Source organism: Neolamprologus brichardi, chromosome 16 (genome assembly GCF_056152115.1).
Source record: "Neolamprologus brichardi isolate AB-2024 chromosome 16, ASM5615211v1, whole genome shotgun sequence".
Taxonomy (NCBI): Eukaryota; Metazoa; Chordata; class Actinopteri; order Cichliformes; family Cichlidae; genus Neolamprologus; species Neolamprologus brichardi.
The window spans coordinates 17,532,182-17,559,792 of NC_142119.1; the positions used below are offsets into that span (position 1 = coordinate 17,532,182).

The following is a 27,611-nucleotide window of genomic DNA, read 5'->3' on the forward strand; positions in this document are numbered from 1 at the left end:
ATTTATGGTTTTTTTCCTCTCTTGTTTTATTTGTATTAATTTTAATTTAAAGAACTCCCACAGGACAAACTTTTTCATGGGCATCACATTGTGATTGTTACCACATTAAAAGAGCCTTCGTGCCTCATTATGTTTGATTCTGTGTGTTTGACCCTCCTGGGCCCAAAAGGAGGAGGAGTGGAGGAGAAATGCTCATTTCTAGCTGCCCTGCGTGGTGCACTTGTGCTCATCTGGCTGTACATTGTTCTCATTGTTTTTCCCTCCACATACCAGCATGGCTTCCTGTTTTCTTCTTCTCTGAATGGCTTCCAAAGCATCAGAGAAACTGTAAACAAGTGTGAAATCAGGCTCACGGGGAGGTTAAGGAACCATAGCACCAGGAGGCAGCACAGTGGAGGATTCACTGTAGAAAGATCCTGCATTCTGCTCATTTTTCAATCCTCTGCCCTGAAATTTCTATTAATCCTACATCAAAACTGCCCTCAGTTTCCTCTATTGTGAAGCAGTTTGCAAAAGCAAGAGGGTAGGTAAAAACAGATAGCGCTAATAAGCTGATCATATCCTAAACGTTGGAGTATCCAACCAGTGGTCAACATTGCTGGCTCAGTGAACTAACTTTGTGCAAAACAGAAATGTGTGGATTTGCATCAGATGAGCTGATTGTGCCATAAAAAATTGCTGGTTTAAGCAGAGGAGACCCATCCCAAAACAAATAGTGGGAGGAAAAAAACGGTGTGATCACCTCTGTTACCAGCAAATCCCAGCAGCCATCACCTTCTTCCTCCAGCTGGACGACATCCAGTGTGTGCCACAGGCGTCAAATGATGCAGCACAGCCAGTGAGTCTGCTCTTTGTGTGTTTGTGTGTGTTTTTTTTTGTGTGTGTGTGTGTGTGTGTGTGTGTGTGTGTGTGTGTTGGTCAGCAGGTGAACAAAATTCAGAAAATAAGTTACACAGACAAAAGGAAGGTTTCCCAGAGCTACGAGCCAATCAGAGGAAAAGTTTAAATCACCTGAGATCATAGAAAGTGATGTTCTTTGTTTTGTTTTCTCCTAAAAAGAAGAGTCAAAATGAAGGTCATTAATCCCAGGAAGCTCCGAGGCTTTCCGATTGGTTCAGATTTGATGACTTCCGGTTCACTTCCCTTTTAATTAATCCTCTATCCATCGAACGCTGCAGTCTTTGTTCTTTCAGGTCTTTGGATTTCTCTGGTTCCTTTTTGTGAAAGCATGTTGGCAAAATAGTTTAAAAGGTCACAGTCAGATTCAGGAGGCGTTCACTGTCACGTGTTAGACTCAAACCCTCGGAGCGTAGACGAATTTCACTGACCGATGACGTTCACAGTGCTGCAGTAAGACTGAGGCATGATGAGCACTCTTTCATAGGTACAATGTGAACTCCACCTTAGGGTCAGATCACGGGCAGAGAGAAGAATCTGGGTTAGGTAGTGCTTTCTCTTTTGCTGTGCTTGGGAACGAAGTCCCAGCTGTCTCTGTTGAACTCATCCTCCTTATGATGTAATTCTCTCTTGAAGAATCCAGCCTGACGGACAAAGAGAAGAAGAAAACGTGAAGCCTGTGTATCAACTGCAAACATTAAACTGTAACATAATGTGGTTGGTCAGTACCGCAGAACTGAGCCATGATATTTTACAAGATGGCAGATTGTTAAAATACACCAGTTATTGGTGGGAGAATTGTCACAAAAATGAGTTTATGTTGAAAGACAAAAATTGAGTACCTTCCACAGACACCAGATGAGAGCTGCCAGGATGGTTAACCCCACGGCTAAACTGACAACGATAATGAAGATTTTCACCATTGCTGAGGGTTTCTGGGTAAAAACTGCTTCCACGCATACCTGGAAATGTTCAACATACATCTTTTACATTGTTGCACCACGGCAACTGTGAAGCCCAGACTCTCGGATCACACAGCAGTGTGTTCTGATTGGCTGCAGGGGGTTTTACCTGTGCTACAGGATGATCCTGGATGAGGATGGTGTTATTATCTTGTTTAGGTGATGACATCACTGCCATGCTTTCCAGGATCATGATCCCATGGCGACCCTGAGACACAGAGAAAGGCATCAGGGACCAGAAACTCTGGCAAAATGCAGTGAAATCAGTCGCCTGCGTGTTAGTGTGTTACCGGAGCTTGCCGTAGTACGGCAGGATTCAGGTTGGCTTCCAGTTGGATGGTGACCTCTCTCCCCGCCTCCAAATTACCGAGGCGACACACTAACCACTCACAAGCCTTATCGGTGCGACCACAAAACTGAACATAGAGAACAAAATTAAAGTTTGCACCCTTGCATAAGCTATATCACATTTTTATGTGTGTGTGTGTCTGTGTTTGCATACCATTCTACGGGTGGAGGTGGGCGAAAAGAAGAAGATGAGTTGTTTGATGAAGGAAGCTTGAGGGGCGTCGCAGTCGTCGATGACTGAAACAGTTGTGTCACTGATGTAACACACGCCTTGAGACGACTGCAGAGAGAATTCATGTGTTAGTACGGTCTGTTCTGTCGCCATTTACGAATAACTTTTCTCACGCTCGTGGCTTGTTTCACCTCAATTCTAGCCATGACACATGAGAAACCACACAGAACCTAAGTGTCAAACCCACTGCCGATGTTTGTGTTGATGTACCTTCCAATCGACCACTTGCAACAGCCTGTGACGGTAAGGTGTGAGGATCTTCGGCAGCGCAATTTCAACCACAGTGTCGACTGACCTGCTGTGACCGGAGTTTAATACCTGCAGGGAGATGGAACAAGATGCTGAGACTCTCTAAGGCAAGGACGTGTTCATACCAAGAGCCCTGTTTATTTACCTTGTGTTTTTTTCACCTTTTGATGTGTGGGCACCGGTGAAAGTAAACCAAATGAGCGCAAACATAGCAACAACTTCCTGTTTGGTTCTTCCCTTTAAAGAGTTGCTAAAAAATTGTTGATTGGCTCCAGTTTTCATGATGTGCTACTACTGCTAAGACCAAAGGTTCCCAATTGAAACCAGAAATGACCAACTTACAGATGACACTTTTCCTAAACTCTCCAACCAGTGTTGATGAAATTGGACTTGCTGTAAAGTTTTAGCTTCACATATGAAATTGTATTTTTGGACAGCTGCATATATTTTTTATTTTGGCCAAACTAGTCATTCTTCTATTCCATTTTCTTTGACTATATGCTGTTGAAAGTGCCGTGACACACAGAACTCGCATCTCTGTGTTTCCTCATTTGCTGACCTACATTCTTAAATAAATAAGTTTGGTCATGCAACTAATTTCGTGAGACTTCTGTGTGTCACAACATCCCACCTTGACACATCTAACTCTTCATAAACTCAGTACATAAGTCCATCCATCCTTTTCCGCTTATCAGGGTTGTGTGTGTGTGTGGGTGGAGATGGTGGAGTCAAACTCAGGACCTTCTTGCTCTTCTTCTTGGCATCAGTGCTAACCATTATGCCACCATGCTGCCAGTACACATATAATATGTCATATTTATATAGTTTTTTTAAATATATTTATATATATATAATATTTACAATATTTCTTCTAAGTTCTGCTATGTTTTTGTATTTCTGCCAAGTATTATGTTTTCTTTACGTTATTGCAGTTCTGCTAAGTAATTACATTTTTGCTAAGTTCTTATGCTTCTGGAAAGTTACTACAATTTTTTGCTACTTTTCAGCTTTTTCAGCTATTTTTAGCAGACAGCTTCAGCGTTACAGCATCCACACAGCATTTTCGCAGGAAATGCAAATTTTTCTAGTTCTCTTTAAACTTTGCATTTGTAATCAGCAATAAAGGATCAGGATAAAATGGAAAAAATGGGAAAATATCGTATTATAATGTTATACTGCCTCAGCTCAGTGACATGTTTTAACAGAACAGACTCAGTGTTTTTAGAATTACTATAACATACATACGGGCAGACATACACATAAATCAAACTGTCTGCAAATGCGTACAAGTCTACCATCTGTTACTGTTTTTGCTTGTTTGGCATTTAAAGCATCCAGAAGTGTGTTTGCATCCTGTCTGATCACATATGAAAAAAAAACCCTCTGAATCAGGCTGACCTACCTTGTATGTGTAATTGAAGCTTTCTGAATAGCAGTTAGTGGAAATCAAGTCTTCATCTCCAACTTCAAAAGAGGAGGGAGTCACAAAACTGTAAACAGGCAGACAGAAAGCATTGGGATTAGTTCTCTGGAGATAAATATGTCCTTTATTTCTGCACTCTGAGGAAAAAATGTTGTTCACATGAATTTCACTGACATGGTTAAAAAAAACACCCCAAAAAAACCTTTGACAAAGCAAATAATAGTAATGCGCAACAAGGTGAGCTCACCCGTGGATGTTCACATTGACTCCATATTTGAGAGGAAGGGTGAGGCTGATGGAGTTGTCATGGAGATATTCCCTCCTCTCATAGTTATCACTGCAGAGAAAATAAATTTCACATGTTTACTCCCTGATTGTTTGATTCAAGGTTTAAAAGTCTATAAAGCTATTTCATATTCATTATTGTTTCTTCTTAAATGTTCACATTAATCTGCATTCTGCATACTCCTTTATAAATAACACTTTATCTTCATACATTAGTTTGCTTTACTGTCATAGGTGAGGTGTCTGTTCTCCTCAGAAAAATGAGGTGAGCGAAGATTTACCTGCTGGTGTTGACGTGAATGAGGTTTTGGCCAGGTGTGCTGTTCTGGTTGACATCCAACAGAAAGCTGATATTCAGCTACAAGAAAAAAACATTACTTAACATCTTCCTTCTTTATGATTTTTGCTGCTAGAACTTTTTTACACAATACAGGAATCTCTACTCTAAACCAGCTGCGGTCCGTTTCACCAGATAGTTTTACAATATTTTAAACAGATACGTCGAAGAAAAATAGAGAACTGAAAGTACAAGACCTTTGATATGTGGACCACAGGAAGTTGAGGACCCATAATAGCTGGCTGGAGCACGACATTCAGGTTCCCCATAATTTTAGTATGTAATCAGTGTGTTATTACCTCCAATTAGCTCTGGCTTACCTGGGTGTGCGCTGGAAGGAGGAAGCTGGTCACGCTGCAGTCAACACTCACTGTTGTAGCATTGACTTCTTGTGTGACATCACATCTGACCACATTGTCCTCCTGGTTGAAGAGAAGCAGGCTTGTTTTGGTTTCGTTTTGTATTATAATGTTGACAATAATCATTTAACAGTTAATGCTGTGTGGCTGTCTGTTTACACAGCAGCCATGAAACATACTGCTGTCCATTATATCTGCCTATGGTTGCTGATGACACTGTCTAAGAGAGCAGCAGTCTGCTGTTCATCTTCATCTAGGTTCTCAAATAGAGTTCTGTTTTTCTAAGAATGATGGCACTTTTTTCTCATTTTACCCAATCAGCATCCACCTCTGGCAGCTAACTAAGCAAGGACCATTTAGGAGTACATACATGACGGTAGGTATGTTTTTCTGCCCTAAAAACAGCCCTGAAAATGACCCTGAAACACACAAGCTACACACCATTTTATCTATTGATTCAGTTCAGTTTTATTTATATAGCTTCAAATCACAACAATGGTTGCCTCAAGGCTCTTTGTGAGGTAAAGACCCTACAGTAATAGAGAGAAAACCGAACAATCAGAACCAGAAATCAGACTTGGCGACAGTGGAAAGGAAAAACTCCCCTTTAACAGGAAGAAACCAGGCATGAGAGATTAAAATTAGTAACTGATGCAAAATTGTGTATAAACACATAGAGTGAGAGAGGTGAGGTGTGTAAAGAAAAACACTTGGTGCATTATGGGAACCCCTCCCTAAACCTATTGCAATTTAACTAAGGGAGGATTCAGGGTCACCTGATCCAGCCCTTACTATAAGCTTTGTTAAAAAGGAAACTTTTAAGCCAAATCTTAAAAGTAGAGAGGGTATCTGAAAGTTTGACTCACATTTTGCAGTACTTTAATGTAGTGGATGTTGCTGGGCAACCGTAGCGTCAGTCGTGGCAGGAAGGCGTCATCTCCAGAGTTCAGCAGTGAGGCTTTCAACATGATAGTCTGCCCGGATCCCAGCGCAAAGTACTCCTGCTGACTGAAGACAAACACGACAAACATCGCTGGAGTTACAATCAGAATCAAATTTTCTCTACTGTTGAAATACTTTTGATTTCTTTTTTGGTTTTAACTTGCAGATTTTTACAGTTTGATCTCAGGAGCCCAAAGTGTGAAGCTGAATATAACCAGCAACTCTGGCACTTACTAATTACAACAGCATACAGCACACATTTATTCTCTACACAAAAATATGCAAACACAACAGCTTGATATCCTTTTTTCTTTTTTTTTTTCCACGTATATTCCGGTTGTTTCCCTGTTGTTGTTTTTTTTGTCATTCACACACAGCTCCCTGCAGTGTGTGTGTGTGAGAGATCTTACTGTGGGAGCACTAGATGAGCTGACAGCTGCATGTTTGTCGAACAGTTCACCAGGGAGCAGGAACGAGCAAAACGAGTCTGAGAGAAAGAAAAGAAGCAGCGGGTTAGCGGCAGCCGTGAGAATAAATAAACATTTCGATCGTGTTACTTCAGTGATAACATCAAACAACTTGAGAGGTTCAATAAAAAACCTCTGATGACTAACTCCACTTGTGAATTCCTACTTGTAAACTGTTCCTGCACTGCTTTATGAGTGTGAGCAACATGTGGGGGACGCACACAGCAGGAGAGTGTTAATGTGCTGAGATGCAGCTGAAAGCACATCTGGACAGGCGAGATGGTTTGTTGATATACAAAGGTCAAACAAAGATAAAAAATAATAATTCGCAGATGGCTTAATGTGTTAGTTTAGCAGTATGCTAAACTTATGCGTCTATGCCTTTATAGCTGATTAAGCTAATTCATTGTGTTGTAACTGCAAGTAGAATTTTTTCATTTTTATTTAGAGCAGATTTATAAATATAGATATTGATTACTGCGTGCATGATGGGCTGTTCTAGCTGTTATTTGCTGGGTCTTTGTACGCTAGCTTGGTACCTGGCTGGTGATGGTGTTGCGGTGTCCTACGCTCCGCTGCAAAATGGGTTTTAACGGAGGGAAGGATGTGGAAGAGGCTCTGCGGCTGTTTGTCTCCCTGAGACTGTAAGAAACCACAAACTGAACCGGAGTAAAAATGTCCCTCACATCTTTCTGTTGGAGGAAAGAAAAAGGGTTCAGAGGAGGAAAGACAAACATTTTAGCATCACTGCATTAACATTAATCCAATCAGTGCATCACATGTTAATATGCCCAAAATAGACAGTGGGTGAGTATATTACCCTTTGGTAAGCCACATGGGCCACACAAGTGAGATGCCCCTGTCGTGCTCGTACACGCTCATTTGTGATATTGGACGATCCGTTACCGTGGAAATAGAACCGAGGTGGGAAGGACGGTTTATGGAGGAGGTCAGAGGTCAGATTATACTGAAGATCTGAAAAAGAGAAGAGAGAAACAACCTTCAAAAATCAGGTTGTACACTTTATGCAAAACAAATGTTTCCATTTGGAGAAGCTATCATCCAATCCCAGCACTGAAACTGCAATTAGGCACATTGCTGTTGTACAAGAGGATAGAGGGAGAAAGAGACAACGGCTGGAGGCTTGCATTTATGTATTTTACGATAAGGAGGAGTGTGACTCTGCAGCTTTGGCTGACTGATTACATAAAACTGACCACTACATTCATTTATGAGATGTTCAGATAAGCGGAAAAGCAAAGCTGTCAATTTACCAGTCAATCTATGTCCCCACCCTCACCAATGGTCACAAGGGTTGCACAGTGAAGGAGACGTGACGAAAATGAGACTGGCCTCTCCCTTAAAGATAAGGTGAGGAATTCAGGCATTCGGCAGTGGCTCAGAGTAGAGCTGCTACTCCTCCACACTGAAAGGAGGCAGTTGAGGTGGATTGGACATTTGGACAAGAGGCCTCCTCAGCGCCTCCTGGGAGAGGTGCTCCGGGCATGTTCTTCCAGGAGGAGGCCCAGGGGTAGCCCTAGGGCATGCTGCACAATTATTAATTTAAAAACTGTAAGGTAAAGACTCTACAATAATAAAGAGAAAACCCCAGCTATCAGATGCACTTGGCGACAGTGGGAAGGAAAAAATCCTTTTTAACAGGAAGAAACCTCCAGCAGAACCAGGCTCAGGGTGTGGCAAGCATTTGCTGTGACCAGTTGGGGGTGTGGGGAGGGAGACAGGACTAAAGACACGCTGTGGAAGAGAGCCACAGATCAATGTACAGTTTATATCTCTTAGCTGGGCTGGGAACACCTCGACGTTTCCCTGGATGAGCTGGAGGAGGTGGCTGGGGAGAGGGGACATATGGATTTTTCTGCTGAGGCTTTGGGTGCCACTGTGGAGTGTTTCGGTGAGTAACATCCACAAGAATGACTGGTTCCCCAACAAAATACTACATTATAGCAAGGTGTTCCAGTCACCTGCCGTCACTGACTCTAATGATGTGCTTGATTGGTGTTTACTTTTAAACATAGGTAGCTTTTAAATTTTATAAATTAACATATAATACACTAAAGACGTGCAATTAGGGCAGTACCTATGTGCCCTCTGAAATGTCTGGACTGGACACTGAAGCAGATGGTAACGTTAAAGCAGGGAGCTGGATGCTTGAGCTCTCGGCACAGCGCCATCCGATCGTCGATCTGCTCCGGCAGGATCAAAGACGCGTTCACTTGAATCACTGGACGGGTCCTGCAGCACAAGCACACAGTCAGAGAAATTATCACAGCATGCAGACTGGGGTTTATGAATCACTGAAAACAACTGAAAACAAATAAAGCAGGTGGATTTTGTTATTTTCACCATATTGTCCACAGATGTTGGGACACTTTTGGTTCTCCTGCACACTACATACATTAAAAAAAAACATTCCTGTTCACTACTATGAGAAGAGGGTAACTACAGACGGAGTCTTTTTGGGTAAAGTTTCAACAGGAAGCTTCAGTGACGACTTACCTGAGAACCACGGCTGAGTCAGAAAGGAACGCACCGACTGCCACATCTGCAGAGACAGAGCGGGTTTAGCCTGCTTAAAACGATCTAATGAAACAAATATGGCAGAAGTTTTGGCGCAGAATTGTTTACCCTTGTAACCGTTATCATCAATGTCAATGCCAGAGCTCAGTGACTGGCCGAACATCCTGAGGTCATGGCCAAGGGTGGATCCAGTAATCCTCTGAAAGCACAATGGTAGGTATATCACGAAAGCTGGTGTAATGATATTACTTAAAAGCACAGGAGGATATAAGTACTAATGTAAGCATGTGCAAGCAAGTATGCCAAAAGGCCAAATATAGCAGCCTGAGTTCCACTCTGACCAGTGGCCCTTTGCTGCATTTCTTCCCCTAATCCATTTCTGTGTCTGTTTTCCCGTCTATTCTCATCTGTGCTATTAAAAAGACCAAAAATGTCTCATAATATTCTTATACTTTGGGGGGATTTATCATTAGTATACCTCCCACACTGGTTATTATTCTGTTAATATCTTTTCTGATTTTTGACTGATTTCAGTATTAAAGAAAGAATAGATCATTTGTCTTGGTTTGATTTCTCCAGTCACTACAAATTCATAGCTTTAACTCTTGGATCTGTTTTTATCTATTATATTTAATTATTTATGAATCTCTCTTTGAGCTATGACTGCAAGGGGATCAGGTCAGATTTTGCATTTTTGTTAGACATGTTATTGCACTGGTAAGTTAAAAAGTAAGTAAGTGACATTTTTACCTGCACGTCATCCTCATTTATAGCCCTTGCCTGTCACTTAAAGACAGGTAAGTCCCCCACATACATGTTATTCTCTAAATTAAACAGGTGAGTTATATAACAATTTGCCCAGATACATCTTGGGGGGATTACATTTAAAGAACAAAACCTTGTTTTGTACCAGGCTGAAAACATGTTTACTTCTGTTGTAAAATTGGGACATTCATATCTTGTTTCATTTGAGAACCTGCAGTTTTTCTTTTTTTCAGCCCTGGAGGTTTTTGCTCAGTTTGTACCTGGGATGGAGTTGATGAGATGCCCTCTTTTCTGCCGTTGTAGATGTATACGGCTCCTTTAAGGTCGTCTTCATGTGGAGCACCAATCGCCACATCTATACACACACACACACACACACAATTTTGTATTTATATACTTGAAAGGATTCTTGTCTTCACTTGTCACCAACCTACAGTGCCATGAAAAAGTGTTCATCCCCTTCCTGATTTCTGTCTTTTTTATTGTTACACTTTTGTACTTAAATTTTTCAGATCATCAACGAGATTGTTACATTAGTCAGAGAAAACCTGAATAAACACAAAATATAGTTTGTTTTTAACATAAATTATGATTTAATTTAATAAAGGAAAAGAATTATCCAAACTTACTTTATGTGAACAAGTAATTGCTCCCTAAGCCTTATAACTGGGTGTGCCACCCTTGGCAGCAAGAACTGCAGTCAAGCAATTGGCAATGAGTCTTTCACATCACTGTGGAGGAATTTCGATCCACTCTTCTTTGCAGAGCCTCAAAGTGTCAGATTTATTCAGAATACACTGGAGGGTTTTGAAGCACGAACAGCCAAAGCATCTCAATCAGATTTGAGTCCAGATTTTGGCTTGGCCACTCCAAAAAGCCTCGTTTTGTACTTTTTGGGTTTGGTTATACCAGAGCTGGACTTCCTGCATGTAACCGATTGTTGTCAGGCTGTGAAATGAACCATATTTTAAAATCTGCATTTGTATTTACTCTGGTTATCTTTAGGATGGGACAAATAGTTTTTCACAGCCCTGTTTCAGCCTAACCTCATCTTTGATTTCTTCTTTTAATATTTAACTAAAGTATCCTTAAAATATTGAGGTCATGGACACGCTAATGCAGTCAGAGATACTTCCATTGTTTCAGACATCAGCACACTGATTTACATTTATTTCTTGTCTTACCATATTTCCTACTTTACTGTAACCTTAAAATCAGTCTTCATAGTAAAATTTCATGACTATAACTTTTCCTTTTTTCTCCAAAAGTTAGGTGGGTCCACCCTGTGTGTGTGTGTGTGTGTGTGTGTGTGTGTGTGTGTGTGTGTGTGTGTGTGTGTGTTAGTGAACAGATACAGTGTGTCCCCAGACCATGGGTACACACACACCCTTTTATCTAGCTGTGGCAGATTAGAGGGCATGTTCAGTTACAGAGAGACAACAGTATGTCATTAACGTTTAATGAACATAATAACACCCTCCACCCCTCTCACAAACACACACACGTACAAACACACACACAGACACACACAAACACACAGAAGGTAGGGGTCTTGATGTATGTGTTAGGGCGTTGTGTTGAAGTCTGTGTGATGTTCTTTACTTATCAGGAAGTCTCAAGTACAGTTGGTTGGCTTGTAAGGCACCTAAAATACATCATCACTACATGCATGTTTTTTGTTATGTAGCTCAACAGCCAGTTAAGTAATGTAGTAGCATTTCTAATGTTTGTGCTAATGCAGTAGATCTGAGCAGAAAGTAAAGAGAGCAGCTCTCTAATTACCACTCTCAAGGTGCCCTGGAGCACACAAGTGAACCCACAGCTGCTCACTGTGGGTTTTTGTGCTACTGTGACAGCTACTGAAGCAACAGCAGAGCATGTGCTGTTAGCAGTAGCAAGAGCAGAAACAGTAAAAGCAGGAGTCGTTTCTAAAGTATAGTACTTATTTGCAGTACAAACTCTTCTGTTATTTGTAGAACTTGGAAGAGAATGAAAAACAATGTTGCAATACTCTTAGTACTAGGAATAGTTATAGTATTTGCAGGCAGAGTCACCAGCAGTAATATTCGCAGTGGGACTAGTAGTATCTGAAGCAACAGTTACTTAGACTTCATGTTTTTTGCACTAAGACAGTTAAGGGGATATTTACATTTTGCAATAGTACTGCCATCAGGATTTATCTTTATTTTTACTGGTATATATATTTCCTTTAATGTATTTTTAATACTAAAAGTATTTATAGGAGAAGTAGTCTTCAGAAGCATAAGAAGGAAGATTTTATAAACTTCTAGCATTAACTGTCACATATTCAGTACTTCTGGTTGTAGTAGTATCAGCGGTGTTGTGTATACCAAAGCTTGCTCCAATAAAAAAAACAACAACTTCTAGATCAGTCGGCATGTGATCCCTACCAGGGTAACCATCGTCATCCAGGTCTCCCAGGTCTGCGATGCTCTCTCCAAATCGGGCGGCGTAGGCGTTGCTGCCAGTCAACTGAAACTGCTCCTCCTCTAGCTTTGCCTGAGAAAGGACACAGGACACGTTAACAGGTCATCTCAGAAAGTGTAAAAAAAGAAAGAAAATAAAGTCTGTGTTCACGATCAGGTTCCTTTATTTTTAATTCACAAAGACTCGTCCTCATAGTGTCACATAAATCAGGGAACATTTTACTTGTTATACATGGATGTATGGAACTGTGAAATTAGGATTGACAGCAGAAACAATCAACACATCACAGCATCACAGTACAATAATACCATGCTCAGTGTTCCTGCCTACCTGCCCCTGGTTGATGTACACATGGACTCTCCCTTCTTCTCTCACGTTGCCCGTTGCCATCGGAGCACCGACCAACAGGTCTGACAATCCATCGGCGTTTAGGTCCACCGCACAAATACTGGAGCCGAAGTAGGATCCCAGCTACACAAAGACATGAGCTAAGTGCTAAGCAGGCGCTTGCTTTGAATGGGGAGCATTAATGCTAAGGAGCTTCATACCTCTTTTCCAGAGACTTGGGCGACAATCTGTAGCACACTGTTGTCTGCTGTAAAGATGAAGACCTGCACAGTGTATACACACAGTCACTGAATTTAACATCACATCTGCTGTACATAACACAAATAAGAAATCTTTACATCACTGCACCAAAGATGCAACGAAGATGAGGCTGGCGGTGCAGCCCTTGCAAGTCAGGTAGGTCTTACCTTTCCCTTCTGATTGTATTGTGGAGCTCCACCCACCACCTCCACACTTGCAGGACTCAGGAAGTGACCAGCTCCAACAGAATAGCCTGAACAACAGCGTGGCACATGATAATAATTTAGGTAAACTTTAATTTGGGTAAAGTTTCCATTCATTCTCATCTGCTTATCCTTATCAGAGTCGCGGTGGGGCTAGAGCCTATCCCAGCTACAGGTCACCAGCCTGACACAGGGCTAAGACAGAGAGAGAGTGCCTGGGTGAAGTTTACTTTAATATTAATACTCCACTAAGTTTAAAAAATGTTGATATTCTTATGTTTGTCATACTCTGCCTGATAATAACAATTCTGTCCTTTTACTGAAACTGCTATTTGCACAGTGTGGTGCTTTTTCACATGACTGAGGCGTAGCTGTGGGCACAAGGATCCACACGAGTATGCAGGCATGTCACATAATTCACAAGTACACTTGTACAAGTACACATTCACTTGGTAGGTGATTCTAGAGCAACCGATTCAGGAAATGTCGCAGGAAAGGAACCATCAGAGCTCTGCTCATTCATTTGGCACAAGCCTGTCTTCACAGCTAACCTGCAAAGCTATGTTGTTACGTATTTCCACCGCACAGGTGGCTGCTGGACTTCCCAGTTGAAAACTTTTACCAGATACTGTGCTTCCTGACTAAAATGTTTTCAGTGTGGATCTTTAGAGAAAACTGGATATTTCTTTTACTTGTGAATAGACCTCAGCTAGCTCCTACCCCATTAATAGACTTAAATGCTAAGCTAATCTTCTGCTTCTCAGTGTAAATAAATAAATCCTTATGTCATTCATATTACTAACACTGTATAAAAACTGTTTACAAATTGTACATCAACCTGAAACAGCAAAATAAGGTAGAAACCAGTCTGTTGGTTGACACTATTTTACCAGCAGTGGTGAAAATTTGATTTATTGGTTAAGGTTTCAGATCAGGTTTGGCATGTGATCAATCTAAACTGAGGTAAACCATTTGATTAAGGTTGGTTTAAGTCATATTTATGGTTAAGGTTTCAGATCAGGTTTGGCATGTGGTCGATCTAAACTGAGGTAAACCATTTGTGTGTGGCAATGCATAGACACGAAAAAGTCAAAAACAACCACAGGCTTTAAAAAAAAACTTCCTGAAACTGTTTCCTGTGTATACACACACACACACGCACACACATAACCACATACACCAGTGGCCTGAAGACAAAACTCAGTAAAGTTTCTACCCCCATCATAAGTGAGAAGAAACCATTTTGCAGTCTGAGCTTGTATAAATTTCATTTCAGTAGCTCGTCACCACTGGTAATTGTGGTTTTTACGTCCCGTGAGAACCTTGAAGATGTTTTCACCTACAGTTTTCAGAACATAGCACCTCTCTGCTTGGCTTCCTGTTTCTCATGAACACTGAGAGGTGATGCATATGCTAAAATGCGTTCGTATAGCCTCTATTTCTGACATTATCTTGTGGGAGTTTTTTCTCTTGGTTTCTTAAATGAAAACACAAATAAATATGACTTATGCCATGTCTATATGTACCCTTTATCCTCCTTAACACATGGGCCAATCTGCACCAACATCATTACAGATTAAGATCTATATGTTATTAGAAAAATATATAGATCTCAGTTCCTTTGATTTTTGTATTTACTATGTTCATCTAATCATCCCCCTGCAAATGTGATGTTATGATCTCTGTTTTCAGTTGTTTCACCTGTCAATTTCAACATGCGTAACTTATATTGTATATTTGTATATAATATTTTGTGCGAGTGTGTGCGTGTTTAAGTTTTCGTCATCAGACTATATACACACCTAAATTGCTCAAGGATTAATAAAGTATAGTGATTCGGTGGTATAAGGCACATATTCAGAATAACAAGATAAACTAACCATACATGTCTGTGCCATACAGGAGTGATGCTAGAAAGTGCAAAACAATGCATCAACACAGGATGTAAATGTGTACATGCAGGTGTCGTGACACGTATTCCTGCCAATGTTTTTAGATAAGTCTGCTGATCTAAGAGGCACAAACAAAAGGAGGAGTCTACCAGCAAAGGCAGTCAAGTTATTAACTCAATGTAATAATTAGACTTTGAATTTGCTTTGCAAATATTTTACAATAAAGAAAAATCAATAAATAAAATAACGTTTGGGCTATGCACACTTTTTTTTATACAAGAAAACTCCACAGGGCAAGTTCTCAGTTTGTCCAAAAACATGTTCACTGTGAAGCCGTGAGCTTTTTTTAGTTCCTGCAGCTATCAGCAGTGACAGTGTTTGCTTTAAGTCAGATAACGTGGCGTGCCAATAATTTAGCGGCAAAATGCAAAATCAAGACTTTAAAACGAGACTCTGCAAACCAATGGGTGGCATCAGCGTGGTTATCTCTGTCACATGCAGTTTATGATTATGAGGATGAGAGCACACTGTATATATATATATATATATATATATATATATATATATATATATATATATATATATATATGTAGGGCTCAAAACGCATATAACCAGTTGACGTTGAAACCAAAGCTACGTGTTTGTCCCCAAATACTTAACAAAGCAAAATACTGAACGCATAAAGTCTGTTTATATCAACTTACTTACATTTCCAAATTTAACTTCCACCTGGAATACCTTTATTGACTTTAGCAAAGCTAGTTCGACATTTTAATAAATGTGCAGGTTAAGTGAACTCACACTAAACTACAGTTTGTGTTTTAATCAGCTTTTGCTGTTTGGCCACTTCCTTTGCTAAAGCTGTTTACACCAACTTCAGATCTTACAAGAGAAAGAGAAAAAGCCACTGTTCCTCTCTCTTAAAGCCAAAAATGCTTTAATTCTTAGTTTAATTTAATGGTCTTTTCTTATTGGTAGTAAGGAGGAATCATTTTAACAGGTACAGTAAAATAATGACCAGATAGAGTCTTTTCAATGTTTCTGTTTCTATTATTCACGTCTCTGTGAAAGCTCCATAAATGATGGAAGGAAATCTATGACAGTAGCTGTAACTAAAATTAAGTTGGACACTGAAGTGAAACTAAGGTAAGTATCATATTCACAGACAGAAAACATGCTACCTCTGTGTGACCTGTTATGATGGCTGTGTCCCATTTCAGAGTATGCACGCATGAAGTACGCATTTCAAGTGAGATTACGTCACCGCCACGCGACGACGGCTGTCCCAATTCGAAGTGTACTTGAAATGCATACTCCAAATGCGCCGTCGATTTCCCCAAATATCAAGCGTGGTCCGGTGCACGCTTCGTGGTCCCATATATCCCACAATTCATAGCGCAGTGGTGGGTGTGGATAATTTTGCCGCAAAATACGGCAGAAGGGAGCGGCCGAAGAGTGAACTGTCGAAAGTAAGTACTGAATATGACGTCACTTATTTATGTGCGAATGTTTAATAACGAAGAACATTAAAACACTGCTGTTGGCCACATGTCGGCAAAGTTATGTGACACTAGTGATGTTTGTACTTTCAGCATTAACTTGGTTTTAAAGCCTCTACTTCTAAATATACATATAGTCGACCTTAATCTTACAGAGAATCTGATGATTTTATGGATAATTAAAGTCAGTCATATATCCACAAACACAACAAGCTGAAAGTCAGTGATATATATATATATATATATATATATATATATATATATATATATCATAATAATCTGACAATACTATAATATTGGCCATATTATATTTACATTACCATAGTGAGATGACTTTAGTCTCATGAACAACATTAACTAATTATTATTTACTAGCTAATCTTAAATGACTGTTCAGTACAGAAATGAAGCCCTTGAATCATGTTTTACAGTCCTGTGGTCTCAGCCTCAGATACTCAACTAATCAAAGTGATGTCATGACAAAAATGATTGACCAACAAAACAATTTTCTCCTTCATTTCTGTCAAACAAAGCTGTATGTAACGTGTCTCGCGGTTAGTATCGTGGTTGCTAGGCAACCTGAACAGCGCGACGAAGCATATACCGTCCCATTTCACGGGCCTCTCACTTCCGCACTTCTCGTACTTATAGTACGCACCGTCCGTAGTACGCGTAGTGTGCGTACTTCAAGCGTGCATACCCTGAATTGGGACATAGCAGATGTCTCCACAGCACACAGCATAGCCATGAGCAGCTGTACCAGTGATAGCATATCCTGGAAGCTGCTTCTTCTTGCTTTTTTTTAATTTAAAACTTATCCGAAGATCTGGACAGGTTTGTCTCTTATAGACCAGATCAGACTATACTTAACAAAGCACAGAACATTTCCTGTCTTTGAGTCTCACAGCAAGGAATGAATCCCGGTGTTCTGCGGCGCTGCTGTGAAGTGGCAGGAAATGTTTGCATGAACAGTAACTAAGGTAGTCTTCTGACCAACATCAGCTTTATGTGAACACCTGTCAGTGAATCTCCTTTTGGGCGTGAGACTTTTTACCTCCACATGGTGGCTACAGCGTGTGAGTGAACAGCAATCAAAGAGCTTCACCTTCACATTTTGTCAATCCAAGCCACAGAATGAGAATTGTGTCTAAAGGAAGAGGCAGAAGCACAGACCGACTCTCTCTGATGAGGCTTGTGGTGAAAGCACAACACCGGTAGGTAACAGCTGTATTCTGGAAGCAGGCTAACATCAGCATTGCTGGTAGAGGGGCGCGTGGACTACGTACCCAGGTAGCTTCCAAATTTGACGGCTTCAGTGTTGTCATTATCGAGGTAGGCTGAAATCTTCCCACTGGTGGTGTTATAGACCAGAACTGAACCAGTCCAGTAAGATGTCCCTGGTGCCCCCATGATGACCAGATCCTTAGAAAGAGAGAGCCTCTATATTATGATGTGATGACTTTATGTGATGACTTTAATTAGCTGAATATCTTAGATTAACTCTTACATATGTTGCTTTAAAATTGTACTTCTGATTTGATCATGTCACAGTTTTGCTCTTTTTTTAAAAAAAACTTGAATTTATACATTTTAATAGCCTGAGGAGCAGCAAGAGGAGAGCAGATGGCTTTTTAAAACATGGATGGACCGCGATCAGTCTGCAAGAGGAAACGGGGATGACATGATTTTAACAAAGCGTGTTGCTTATGTTACTGACCTCTGTCAGGAAGTTGGAAATACCCGCCTGACATGATCCATAATCCTCCCCAAACTTCCTTTGGTGGTCTGTAGGAGACACACAGGCATGTCAAAAGGTGAAGGTGAACAAACGAATAAATCCCTCTGCAGCTGAACAGCTGCTGGTTTCACATGCACACACATTCATATCACTACAGTCATGGTCATGGTTTTACATACAGTGGGGCAAAAAAGTATTTAGTCAGCCACCGATTGTGCAAGTTCCCCCACTTAAAATGATGACAGAGGTCAGTAATTTGCACCAGAGGTACACTTCAACTGTGAGAGACAGAATGTGAAAAAAAAATCCATGAATTCACATGGTAGGATTTGTAAAGAATTTATTCGTAATCAGGGTGGAAAATAAGTATTTGGTCAATAACAAAAATACAACTCAATACTTTGTAACATAACCTTTGTTGGCAATAACAGAGGTCAAACGTTTACTATAGGTCTTTACCAGGTTTGCACACACAGTAGCTGGTATTTTGGCCCATTCCTCCATGCAGATCTTCTCAAGAGCAGTGATGTTTTGGGGCTGTCGCCGAGCAACACGGACTTTCAACTCCCGCCACAGATTTTCTATGGGGTTGAGGTCTGGAGACTGGCTAGGCCACTCCAGGACTTTCAAATGCTTCTTACGGAGCCACTCCTTTGTTGCCCGGGCGGTGTGTTTTGGATCATTGTCATGTTGGAAGACCCAGCCTCGTTTCATCTTCAAAGTTCTCACTGATGGAAGGAGGTTTTGGCTCAAAATCTCACGATACTTGGCCCCATTCATTCTGTCCTTAACACGGATCAGTCGTCCTGTCCCCTTGGCAGAAAAACAGCCCCATAGCATGATGTTTCCACCCCCATGCTTCACAGTAGGTATGGTGTTCTTGGGATGCAACTCAGTATTCTTCTTCCTCCAAACACGACGAGTTGAGTTTATACCAAAAAGTTCTACTTTGGTTTCATCTGACCACATGACATTCTCCCAGTCCTCTGCTGTATCATCCATGTGCTCTCTGGCAAACTTCAGACGGGCCTGGACATGCACTGGCTTCAGCAGCGGAACACGTCTGGCACTGCGGGATTTGATTCCCTGCCGTTGTAGTGTGTTACTGATGGTGACCTTTGTTACTTTGGTCCCAGCTCTCTGCAGGTCATTCACCAGGTCCCCCCGTGTGGTTCTGGGATCTTTGCTCACCGTTCTCATGATCATTTTGACCCCACGGGATGAGATCTTGCGTGGAGCCCCAGATCGAGGGAGATTATCAGTGGTCTTGTATGTCTTCCATTTTCTGATGATTGCTCCCACAGTTGATTTTTTCACACCAAGCTGCTTGCCTATTGTAGATTCACTCTTCCCAGTCTGGTGCAGGTCTACAATTCTTTTCCTGGTGTCCTTCGAAAGCTCTTTGGTCTTGGCCATGGCGGAGTTTGGAGTCTGACTGGTTGAGGCTGTGGACAGGTGTCTTTTATACAGATGATGAGGTCAAACAGGTGCCATACATACAGGTAACGAGTGGGGGACAGAAAAGCTTCTTACAGAAGACGTTACAGGTCTGTGAGAGCCAGGGATTTTCCTTGTTTGAGGTGACCAAATACTTATTTTCCACCCTGATTTACGAATAAATTCTTTACAAATCCTACCATGTGAATTCATGGATTTTTTTTTCACATTCTGTCTCTCACAGTTGAAGTGTACCTCTGGTGCAAATTACTGACCTCTGTCATCATTTTAAGTGGGGGAACTTGCACAATCGGTGGCTGACTAAATACTTTTTTGCCCCACTGTATCAGGACATTATTTAAAGATATCAAGCAAAATAAAAAATAGTTCTTACCAGATATTAAAATTGGGTACAAATAACCTGAGATGTACAATAACACAACATACTGGACTGTCACATTACTTATTTAACAAAAATGAAGACAAAATGCAGAAGCAGTGTGTGAAAAACTAAGTAAAAAAGACTTCATGAGTCTTTTTGTATCACTCTCAGTCTTTTTGTTTCCCTTCACTGAGGTTTGGGGCGGTTGTTCATGCACAGCTCTCCTAAAGTCCTGCTACAGCGTTTCAGTCGGCTTGAGGTTTGAACATTTGGATATTGTAACACTATGATTCTTCTCCTCCGTCAGCCATGAAGCTGCAGATTTCTGTTGCGTTTGGGACACTGCATGATCCAGTTTGGTACAGGCTTTAAATATAGGACAGAGGTCCACACGTTTGACTCTAGAATACTCCTACAACGTGTTTGTGCTGAAATGCTGTTTTTTTTGCCAAACTCGGCACTGTCCCGTTTTCTCTCCCTCCAAATAAGCCATCCTTGTTCAGTCTTTTTTTAATTGCACTGTTATGAACTTTTAACATACTAACTGAGGCCTGCGTAGTCGGACATGTAGCTCTTAGTGTTTTTTGTAATTTCTTTGAGCATTGCACAGTCTGACCTTGGAGTGCATTTGCTGGAACATCCACTCCTGGGAAGTCTGACAGCTGTCATGAATGTTTTCCACTTGTATTCCACACAAATGAACCTTTCCTTGACTGATGGGCAGCTTCTCTAAAATCATTGCTGATGTCTTTTTTCCTGAGCATTGTGTTAACACTAGAGATGGACCGATCCAATATTACGTATCGGTATCGGTCCGATACTGACGTAAATTACTGGATCGGATATCGGAGAGAAATAAAAAAATGTAATCCGATCCATTAAATATAAAAAAGCACCTCACAAAACTTGCGACATGGCGTAACTCGGCTCATAACCGTAGCATGTCGGAGCAGTGTGCTCACGTGATAGAGCGGCTGTGTGTATTTGAAGCCTCGCTACCAAACCAGCATTTCATCTCTGAGAAAGTTATCCCATAGAGAAGTAAAGCAAGTGTGTAAGTTCATCTCTGAATGTTTGTAAAGCATTCCCGCGTTAAGCTTAACAACCGATATATGGAGCGACTGTCTCTTCTCTCTTCCTCTCTCTCCTGCTGCTACTTCAATCGTGAAACTGCTTAATGATCAGCTGATCGTCTTTTCTGTCGCGACTCCGTCTCTCTTGTTTGTTTATCGCCCACTTCGCGCCAGAAAGAGTGTAAGAGTGTAATTTGTAGTTCTTTACCCTGTTCTACAAAAGGTTGCTAGGTCAAAAAGTTGTTCTCTTTAGTAGGAAGAGAGGAATAAGTGTAACCATTAGAGCAGCATGTGTGCGTGTGCGTGCGTGTGTACCTCTGTAACAGGGGGTCATAGCCTTGTAAGTTTTCATGTCGCTGCCAAAACGATAACACACCCCATTCGGAAGCTTGTTGTTCTGACCATCTTTCTTTGAGTAGAAGACGTTCTTCCAGCGGTGACCACAGGCCTGAAAACACACAAACACACACAAACACACAAACAACATGTGACATGCACTCATTACTAAGTCACACGTTGGCAGCAGAGTGTTGTTGTTCCCATGACCTAAGCCACTGTAACAAAAACTGTGTGTGTGTGTGCGTGTTGAACATTATCATTTTCCTGTATGTTTCTTTGCTTATTCCCCCCCCCGCCCCCCCGTGCAACACAGACGATCACAGTGAGGAGACATTTGGTGCTGTAAATACTTTCTCAATCACATCACTGCCTCCATTGTGTGTAACAGAAATGCCTTCAGGCTTTTCAAATGTTGCTGTCTGTTGTGCAAATGTTTCAGGCTTTCTAAGTGACTGACCTGCTGTTTAATGACTGCTGACTATTTGTCATAAAGCTGGATGTAAAATGGATTCTTGTTTAAAAAAAATAAGAGTCCATAACTTCTGAGTTTGTTTATGATACTGTGCTAATGTGCGTTGACTGTTTCTCTACAGTGACCCTGCACCTTGGATTAGTTTCTCTGAGTTCTCTAACTCCCTCTTTTTGCTTCATGTTGTGAATCATAATAGAGTAAAACAGGGAGTGCAAAGGATATTCATTTGTCACTATAATAAAAAAGAGACATATCCCTAAGTGTGCAGGATCTGCTAATAGCTCAGTGAGCGCTGAATTGTGGACATCATTGCTAATGTTACTAATCTAGTCTGACTACCTACCACTTTCCCAGCATCAAACAAACCTAACAGCACAATGGCTCCTCTGAAATGCTGAATGATACAGAGAGACAGATTTTACATAACCAGCACTAAAAGGGATTTCCATAAAAATTGTTAAAAAATACCTTTTTTAGGGTATATAATTATATGATGTACATCACCACCAACCATCGCTAGCCCTGAAATGTTCAGCACTGCAAACTCTTATCCGGTGGCATTTGCAGTCTTTCAGATGGTGTCTTTTTTATGGCATGCTGCCCTACCTCACTGGAAATACCAAAAGTTTACAGCCTTTCTGAACAGCCACATTGTAAAAACCACCCTTCACCCAGAATGGTGAACAGCATTTTGTTAAAACTCGAGGTTTGTCTGACAGAACTGCCACAGGTCACGTGTTTTATGTCCAAATGGTGTTTCAGAAAGTCCACCACGAACACCAAAGTCACAACAACGATCATGTTGAGGAAACTGCTGAACCAACGAAGAGGATAAAACTAAGAAAAACGTGTTTAGTGTCGCTCATTGAGCATCAATAACATGGGGGAAAAACCTAAGTAGCACAGAGAGAGTGTGTGTGCGTTACCAGGATGTGCCCCCCTTCCTTTTCAGGTTGTCTGGATAAACTGACTCCCATCCACTGGTGATCTTGCTCGGCTTCACACGTCTTTCCACACCAAGACACATCTGCATACACATGGATACGTGGTTGACTGTCAGCATATCACCTTCACTCACCTTATATAGCATCTACAGTATATCCAGACTTATTAAATATATGTGTTTATAACACTAGCACAATAATGGATGTTTTGGCTGAACTTGCATCTCTCATCTGAGTTTCATCTCCATCAACAACTGGAGTAACGCAGGGGGAAAAGACTAAACACAAAGGCTGACAAAAACACACACCAGCAGTCATGTGGTGGCATTTCCGGGGTCCAGCAGCAGCGATGCTGCAGCGGAGAACAGCTCCTGGAGACACTGAATGATCGGAGGATGTGTTTGCGACTGGCGCTCCAACTACTAACCTAAAAGAGGGAAAGAGAGGCATTTAGCACTGGTTTTGTCTTTGTCTCAAGTATCTAAATCACATCTGTGTGTGAAGCATCAAAGAGCTGCTCTCATTGGCAAGAACTGGCTAACTGGTGTGGGCACACACACACAAAGTGATACTGTGTGAAGATGGCAGCTTACAGAGCGTTACTATGGTAATTAAATCAATTAGAATAAGACCGTAAGAACAGCTGTGAGTTATTTTACAATTTAAAGTGCATGAGTGAGGTTATTACTAGCATGTAGCATTCTTTGAAATGTAGTTTACAATGATCAACGGCACATCAGTGGACAATCAGTAGTAGATAAACAGATCAAAAGTCAGGGTTAGGGTTGGAGGGGGCTGGTGAGTTGTTAGTAGACCAATAACGTGAATACTAGTAGTGATCCAGACCAGCTCTCTGTGTTGTGGCGATACAGCAGGACTGAGTATCCGAACATGGAGGAAGGCGGGCCTTTAAACTCCAGACTGTGGTCCTGATCCAGACTGTATCCTGCAGCAGGAGGAACCAGGGCCTGAACTAAGACCATGACCAGTGCAGACACACTGGCCGCGGAGACCTTCATGATGGAGGGCAAACTGCGAGAAGAAAACAGAAGTTATGCTGAATGAGTACGGGAATTTACATTTTATCGCTACACAGTTGGTCATTGAAGCAAATCTTTAAAGTTTCCTTTAGATTTTTCCCAGATTTTTCTTTTCACAGTTTAGTTGTGTCTGAGTGGGATTTATGTGACGATTGCCCAAAATGTGGCATTCCACAAGTGTGAGGTTATTACCAGCGTTTCCACTGTAGGACATCAGTAATTCATTTAACTGGACTTTATTGAAAAAAGGGGAAATTGCACAGGTTCATCCTGCGACTCACTTCAAATGACTTGTTTGTTGTTGTAATTTCCCAACAAATAACAGAAAATGTATTTAAAAAAGAATAAAATCAGCTTTAATTTACTTAATTTATGAGCAGTCAATTTCAATCGATACCTGTGATGAGAAAAAAGTATGTTTAATTCGAGCATGCATCACTTTACTTAACACCACAGTGCACAGACTATTAGCACGCTAAGTATGTCAGCCTGAGTTTTGGCATACGTAAATAACAAAATGCAATCTAATTAAAGGATGAGTTGATGTTTAAATGTTTCACTGAGTCTAGACATGAGATAACCGGATGATTAAACCAAAAAAAAAAAAACAAACATACTGATATATATCAACTGTCAGACAGTCTCAGAGTTACTTAGGAGACACACCCCTGTGAAGTACTCTGGTGTCTGGTTTTATAAGAAACCACAGCCAGTGGCTGCTTATATCCAACCACAGACTGAAAGCAGAGGAAATCACTTAATTTGTTCAGGTTAAATTAAAGAAAAGTTACATCTACTTTTCCATCAGTGCAAAAATCTAAGTGTTTCTGCTGTCTGCTCTGGCTATGAGTTTCCCCCTGCTTCCAGCCCATATGCAAAGCTCAGCTAACTGTCATCTGGCTGTTTCCTAATCTATAAAGCAGGAGAGAGAGTGAGTGAGAGTGCAGCCAATCTTTCTTCCAGTCTAAAAGTGAACAAAAAAATTCAATCAAGTCGATTTTCCAAAATTGGAAAACTGCAAAATCTATTTTTCATTGTGCTTTTGTTTCTCTGGATTTGTTTATTCATCTCAATTTGCTTATTTTAGCCTGTTTGAATCATGCTGGGCTGTAGTTGCTCTTACAGAGTAAAGTACAAAGTTCTAAATAAACATGAGCTTAATAACAGCTAGTTAAAAACTATAAGTAATGGTCCAAGCATTCAAACACACTGTTGTCAAGTTTCCAATGTCGAGGACCCCCAAACCTTTGGGTCATATGAAGAGTTATGACTTTACCGACTGCTGCCATTATTACCAGTTTATTTACAGAATCATTGAACCGTTAACACAGTTATTTTTTTCAGCCTGACTCCTTAACCACAGCATTGTTTGATTCTTCATCAGCTCTATCAGTCATTCACTGTATAAACGGTCCACATTTCGCTTACTGTACCGCTCAGACAGCAGAAAGCCTACCCCGGGTCAGACAGCTGTTATCCCGGGTCAGACAGGTCCAGGGGTTGCCGGTGACAGACTCAGGAGAACCGCAGCGCGTGAACGACGTCTCCGTTAAATCCACTTTATTATTCCCCGCGGGTCTCGCTCGTGCGTAAATCCTCCTGTTGCTCCCCAAGTCTCCTAAAGAGTCTCGTGCGTGGACAGGCTTCGCACGAGACTTGTGTGTTCTTATTCGGGCAAACACGTGCAGTACGAAAGAAGAACTAAGACGAGAGAGTCTGAATGTTAAAAACAGAAAAAACAGAGTGAAAACTTGAGTTGAGCAGAGTTTCACATGGAGTCAATGAAACTGAGAGATGAGCGCGCGGAGACCCTCCCCTCTCTATTTGCGCGCGTGCGTGTGTAACGGTGTTTCCTCTAAGCCCCGCCTGAGCGCGCGCGGTGTGTGAGTGTGTTAGAGTCGTTTCCTCTTCAGTTGTCACTAAAGTGTGAATGAAGTTAGCATTGATCTAATGTGACTGTCTGAACCGTGCAATGCGCGCAGTAAATATTCAGAAACAACAAATATGAGAAGTCCTTCTCTTAAAGTGTGAAGACAAAAAACACAGCAGTCGTGGCTCTAAAGTTTAAAACACTCCTTTATTCTAAAAAATCCATCCTCACAACGGATGTTTCTATTGTTTCTATTGTTTTCATTTGTGAAACACGTGAAGCTTTAAGAATAAAGCACAAATTCATATTCATAAGAGGCTGAATTTTAAACGTTTTTTAATTCAAAATTCTGAAAATATAAATGAACAGATTAGATTAGATACTAGAAATGGTTTAATTAAGTATAAAAGTATAAAGTATAAAAGTATAAAGTATAAAATTAAGTATAAAAAATAAAATATCCACAATATGCATTGTTTCAAGTGCTATTAAAACCCGACTGAATGCAATGTGTTGTTCGTAAGACTCACAATAATAAGGCAAAAAAAAAAAACAACACTATTTTGAATTTGGATCATTTTTGCAGTATAGGTTGTTTTTCTGCCAGAAAATATAACTATATTATTAAAAAAAAAAACATTTTCACACTTTAAAATGCAGTAATATACAATTGCAATACAATACTAATTTTACTTTATAGATCTGAGTATTTCTTACTCTGCTACTGAATTATAACCTCGTATTAGTTTCCTCCAGGCCTCTAACTTAATCTTGAGAATTATAATGAAGCAACATAGCGAGTGCAGTGGATGCAAAACTCCTTCTTGTTGTGACAGTTTTCACCAAAGTATTTGGACACAGAAAAAAAGACCTGATCTGCTGATCACTCAGTGAGTACAGCAAGAAAACATCTAGTGGACATCATTGGTAATATTAACAAGCTTATCTGAATATGTTTCACTTTCCCAGAAGCTTACAAACGCATGGAAAGAGGATGTTACATTTTCCTAATGTACTTTTTGCTTCTATTTGAAGTAGTTTATGTCTGCAGTGTGAGCACAGTGGAATGTCTCAGCCATCATGTGGTCTCTAATTCTGGTCAGCTGACCATCTAAAGTATTGTTAACGCTGTGTTCAGAGAAGCAGCACTTCAGACAGTGTCCAATTTTTTTTAAAACAACAACAAACAAACAAACAAACAAACAGGTAAATAGCTGAGGTTGATGGCTGTGTTAGTTTTGCAGGATCTTGGTTACAACTAAAATATGGATCCAATGTAGGATAACCAGGATTCACCCTCGGCGAACTCTGTAACAACTCTTATCTGGATTAGCTGTCGGAAATCTGTTATGCTTGACCAAAATGGTGTTTGGAGCCAGCAAAAGCAAAAAATGTGTGCAAAAGAATGCACAAAGTCCATCTGTATTCATGTAACTTACAACAGTACAGATTCTGGTGGTCAGATTTGGATACATAACAAGGGATTCCTTTAAATAGCAGCCGGTTATAGCCTGCTGTTTATAGCATGTGTATATTACAATGATAAGTGGATGATAGATAAGGTCTCTTGACAAGAATCTTGTGAAATCATTAGCACAGTTCCTTCTTCAGTAAAGGTCACTATTCTCACACTGGGAGAGCATTAACATGCAGATGATAGTGTGTAGCACTTCTGTAATTCCCCTTTTCAGATTTTTAGCACATCTGTAGACTTTCAGCTTTGTAGTGTTGCCTGTTGGTCACCAAGGGGACAAAAAAGCTCGCCTAAAAAGCAGCCTTTCATCTGATCCATCCGGCTACTCGCTAAAAATAAATAACTACATCAGAAGTACTTTGTGTGACTCCAACTGTTTAATTCACTGTTACTGGACTCAGTAAACAA

General features: G+C 40.7%; 1 protein-coding gene across 1 annotated transcript; it reads right to left on the minus strand.

The window, feature by feature from the left end:
- Positions 1–886: 886 nt before the first annotated feature.
- On the minus strand, positions 887–25,637 carry itga4 (integrin alpha 4). The gene is made up of 29 exons (XM_006788127.2): positions 25,316–25,637; positions 23,666–23,851; positions 23,128–23,246; positions 22,802–22,902; positions 21,380–21,512; positions 18,152–18,219; positions 17,721–17,856; positions 13,008–13,093; positions 12,801–12,863; positions 12,583–12,723; positions 12,216–12,324; positions 10,065–10,159; positions 9,148–9,238; positions 9,019–9,064; positions 8,600–8,754; positions 7,322–7,476; positions 7,041–7,193; positions 6,445–6,521; positions 5,959–6,100; positions 5,054–5,155; positions 4,678–4,754; positions 4,359–4,448; positions 4,091–4,178; positions 2,650–2,757; positions 2,362–2,487; positions 2,150–2,275; positions 1,969–2,067; positions 1,740–1,859; positions 887–1,541 (listed from the first exon to the last, which is right to left on the minus strand). Exons 2-29 carry the CDS (start codon positions 23,836–23,838, stop codon positions 1,440–1,442), a joined length of 3,081 nt encoding a protein of 1,026 aa, XP_006788190.1. The 5' UTR covers positions 23,839–23,851; positions 25,316–25,637; the 3' UTR covers positions 887–1,439.
- Between the last annotated feature and the right edge of the window lie 1,974 nt (positions 25,638–27,611).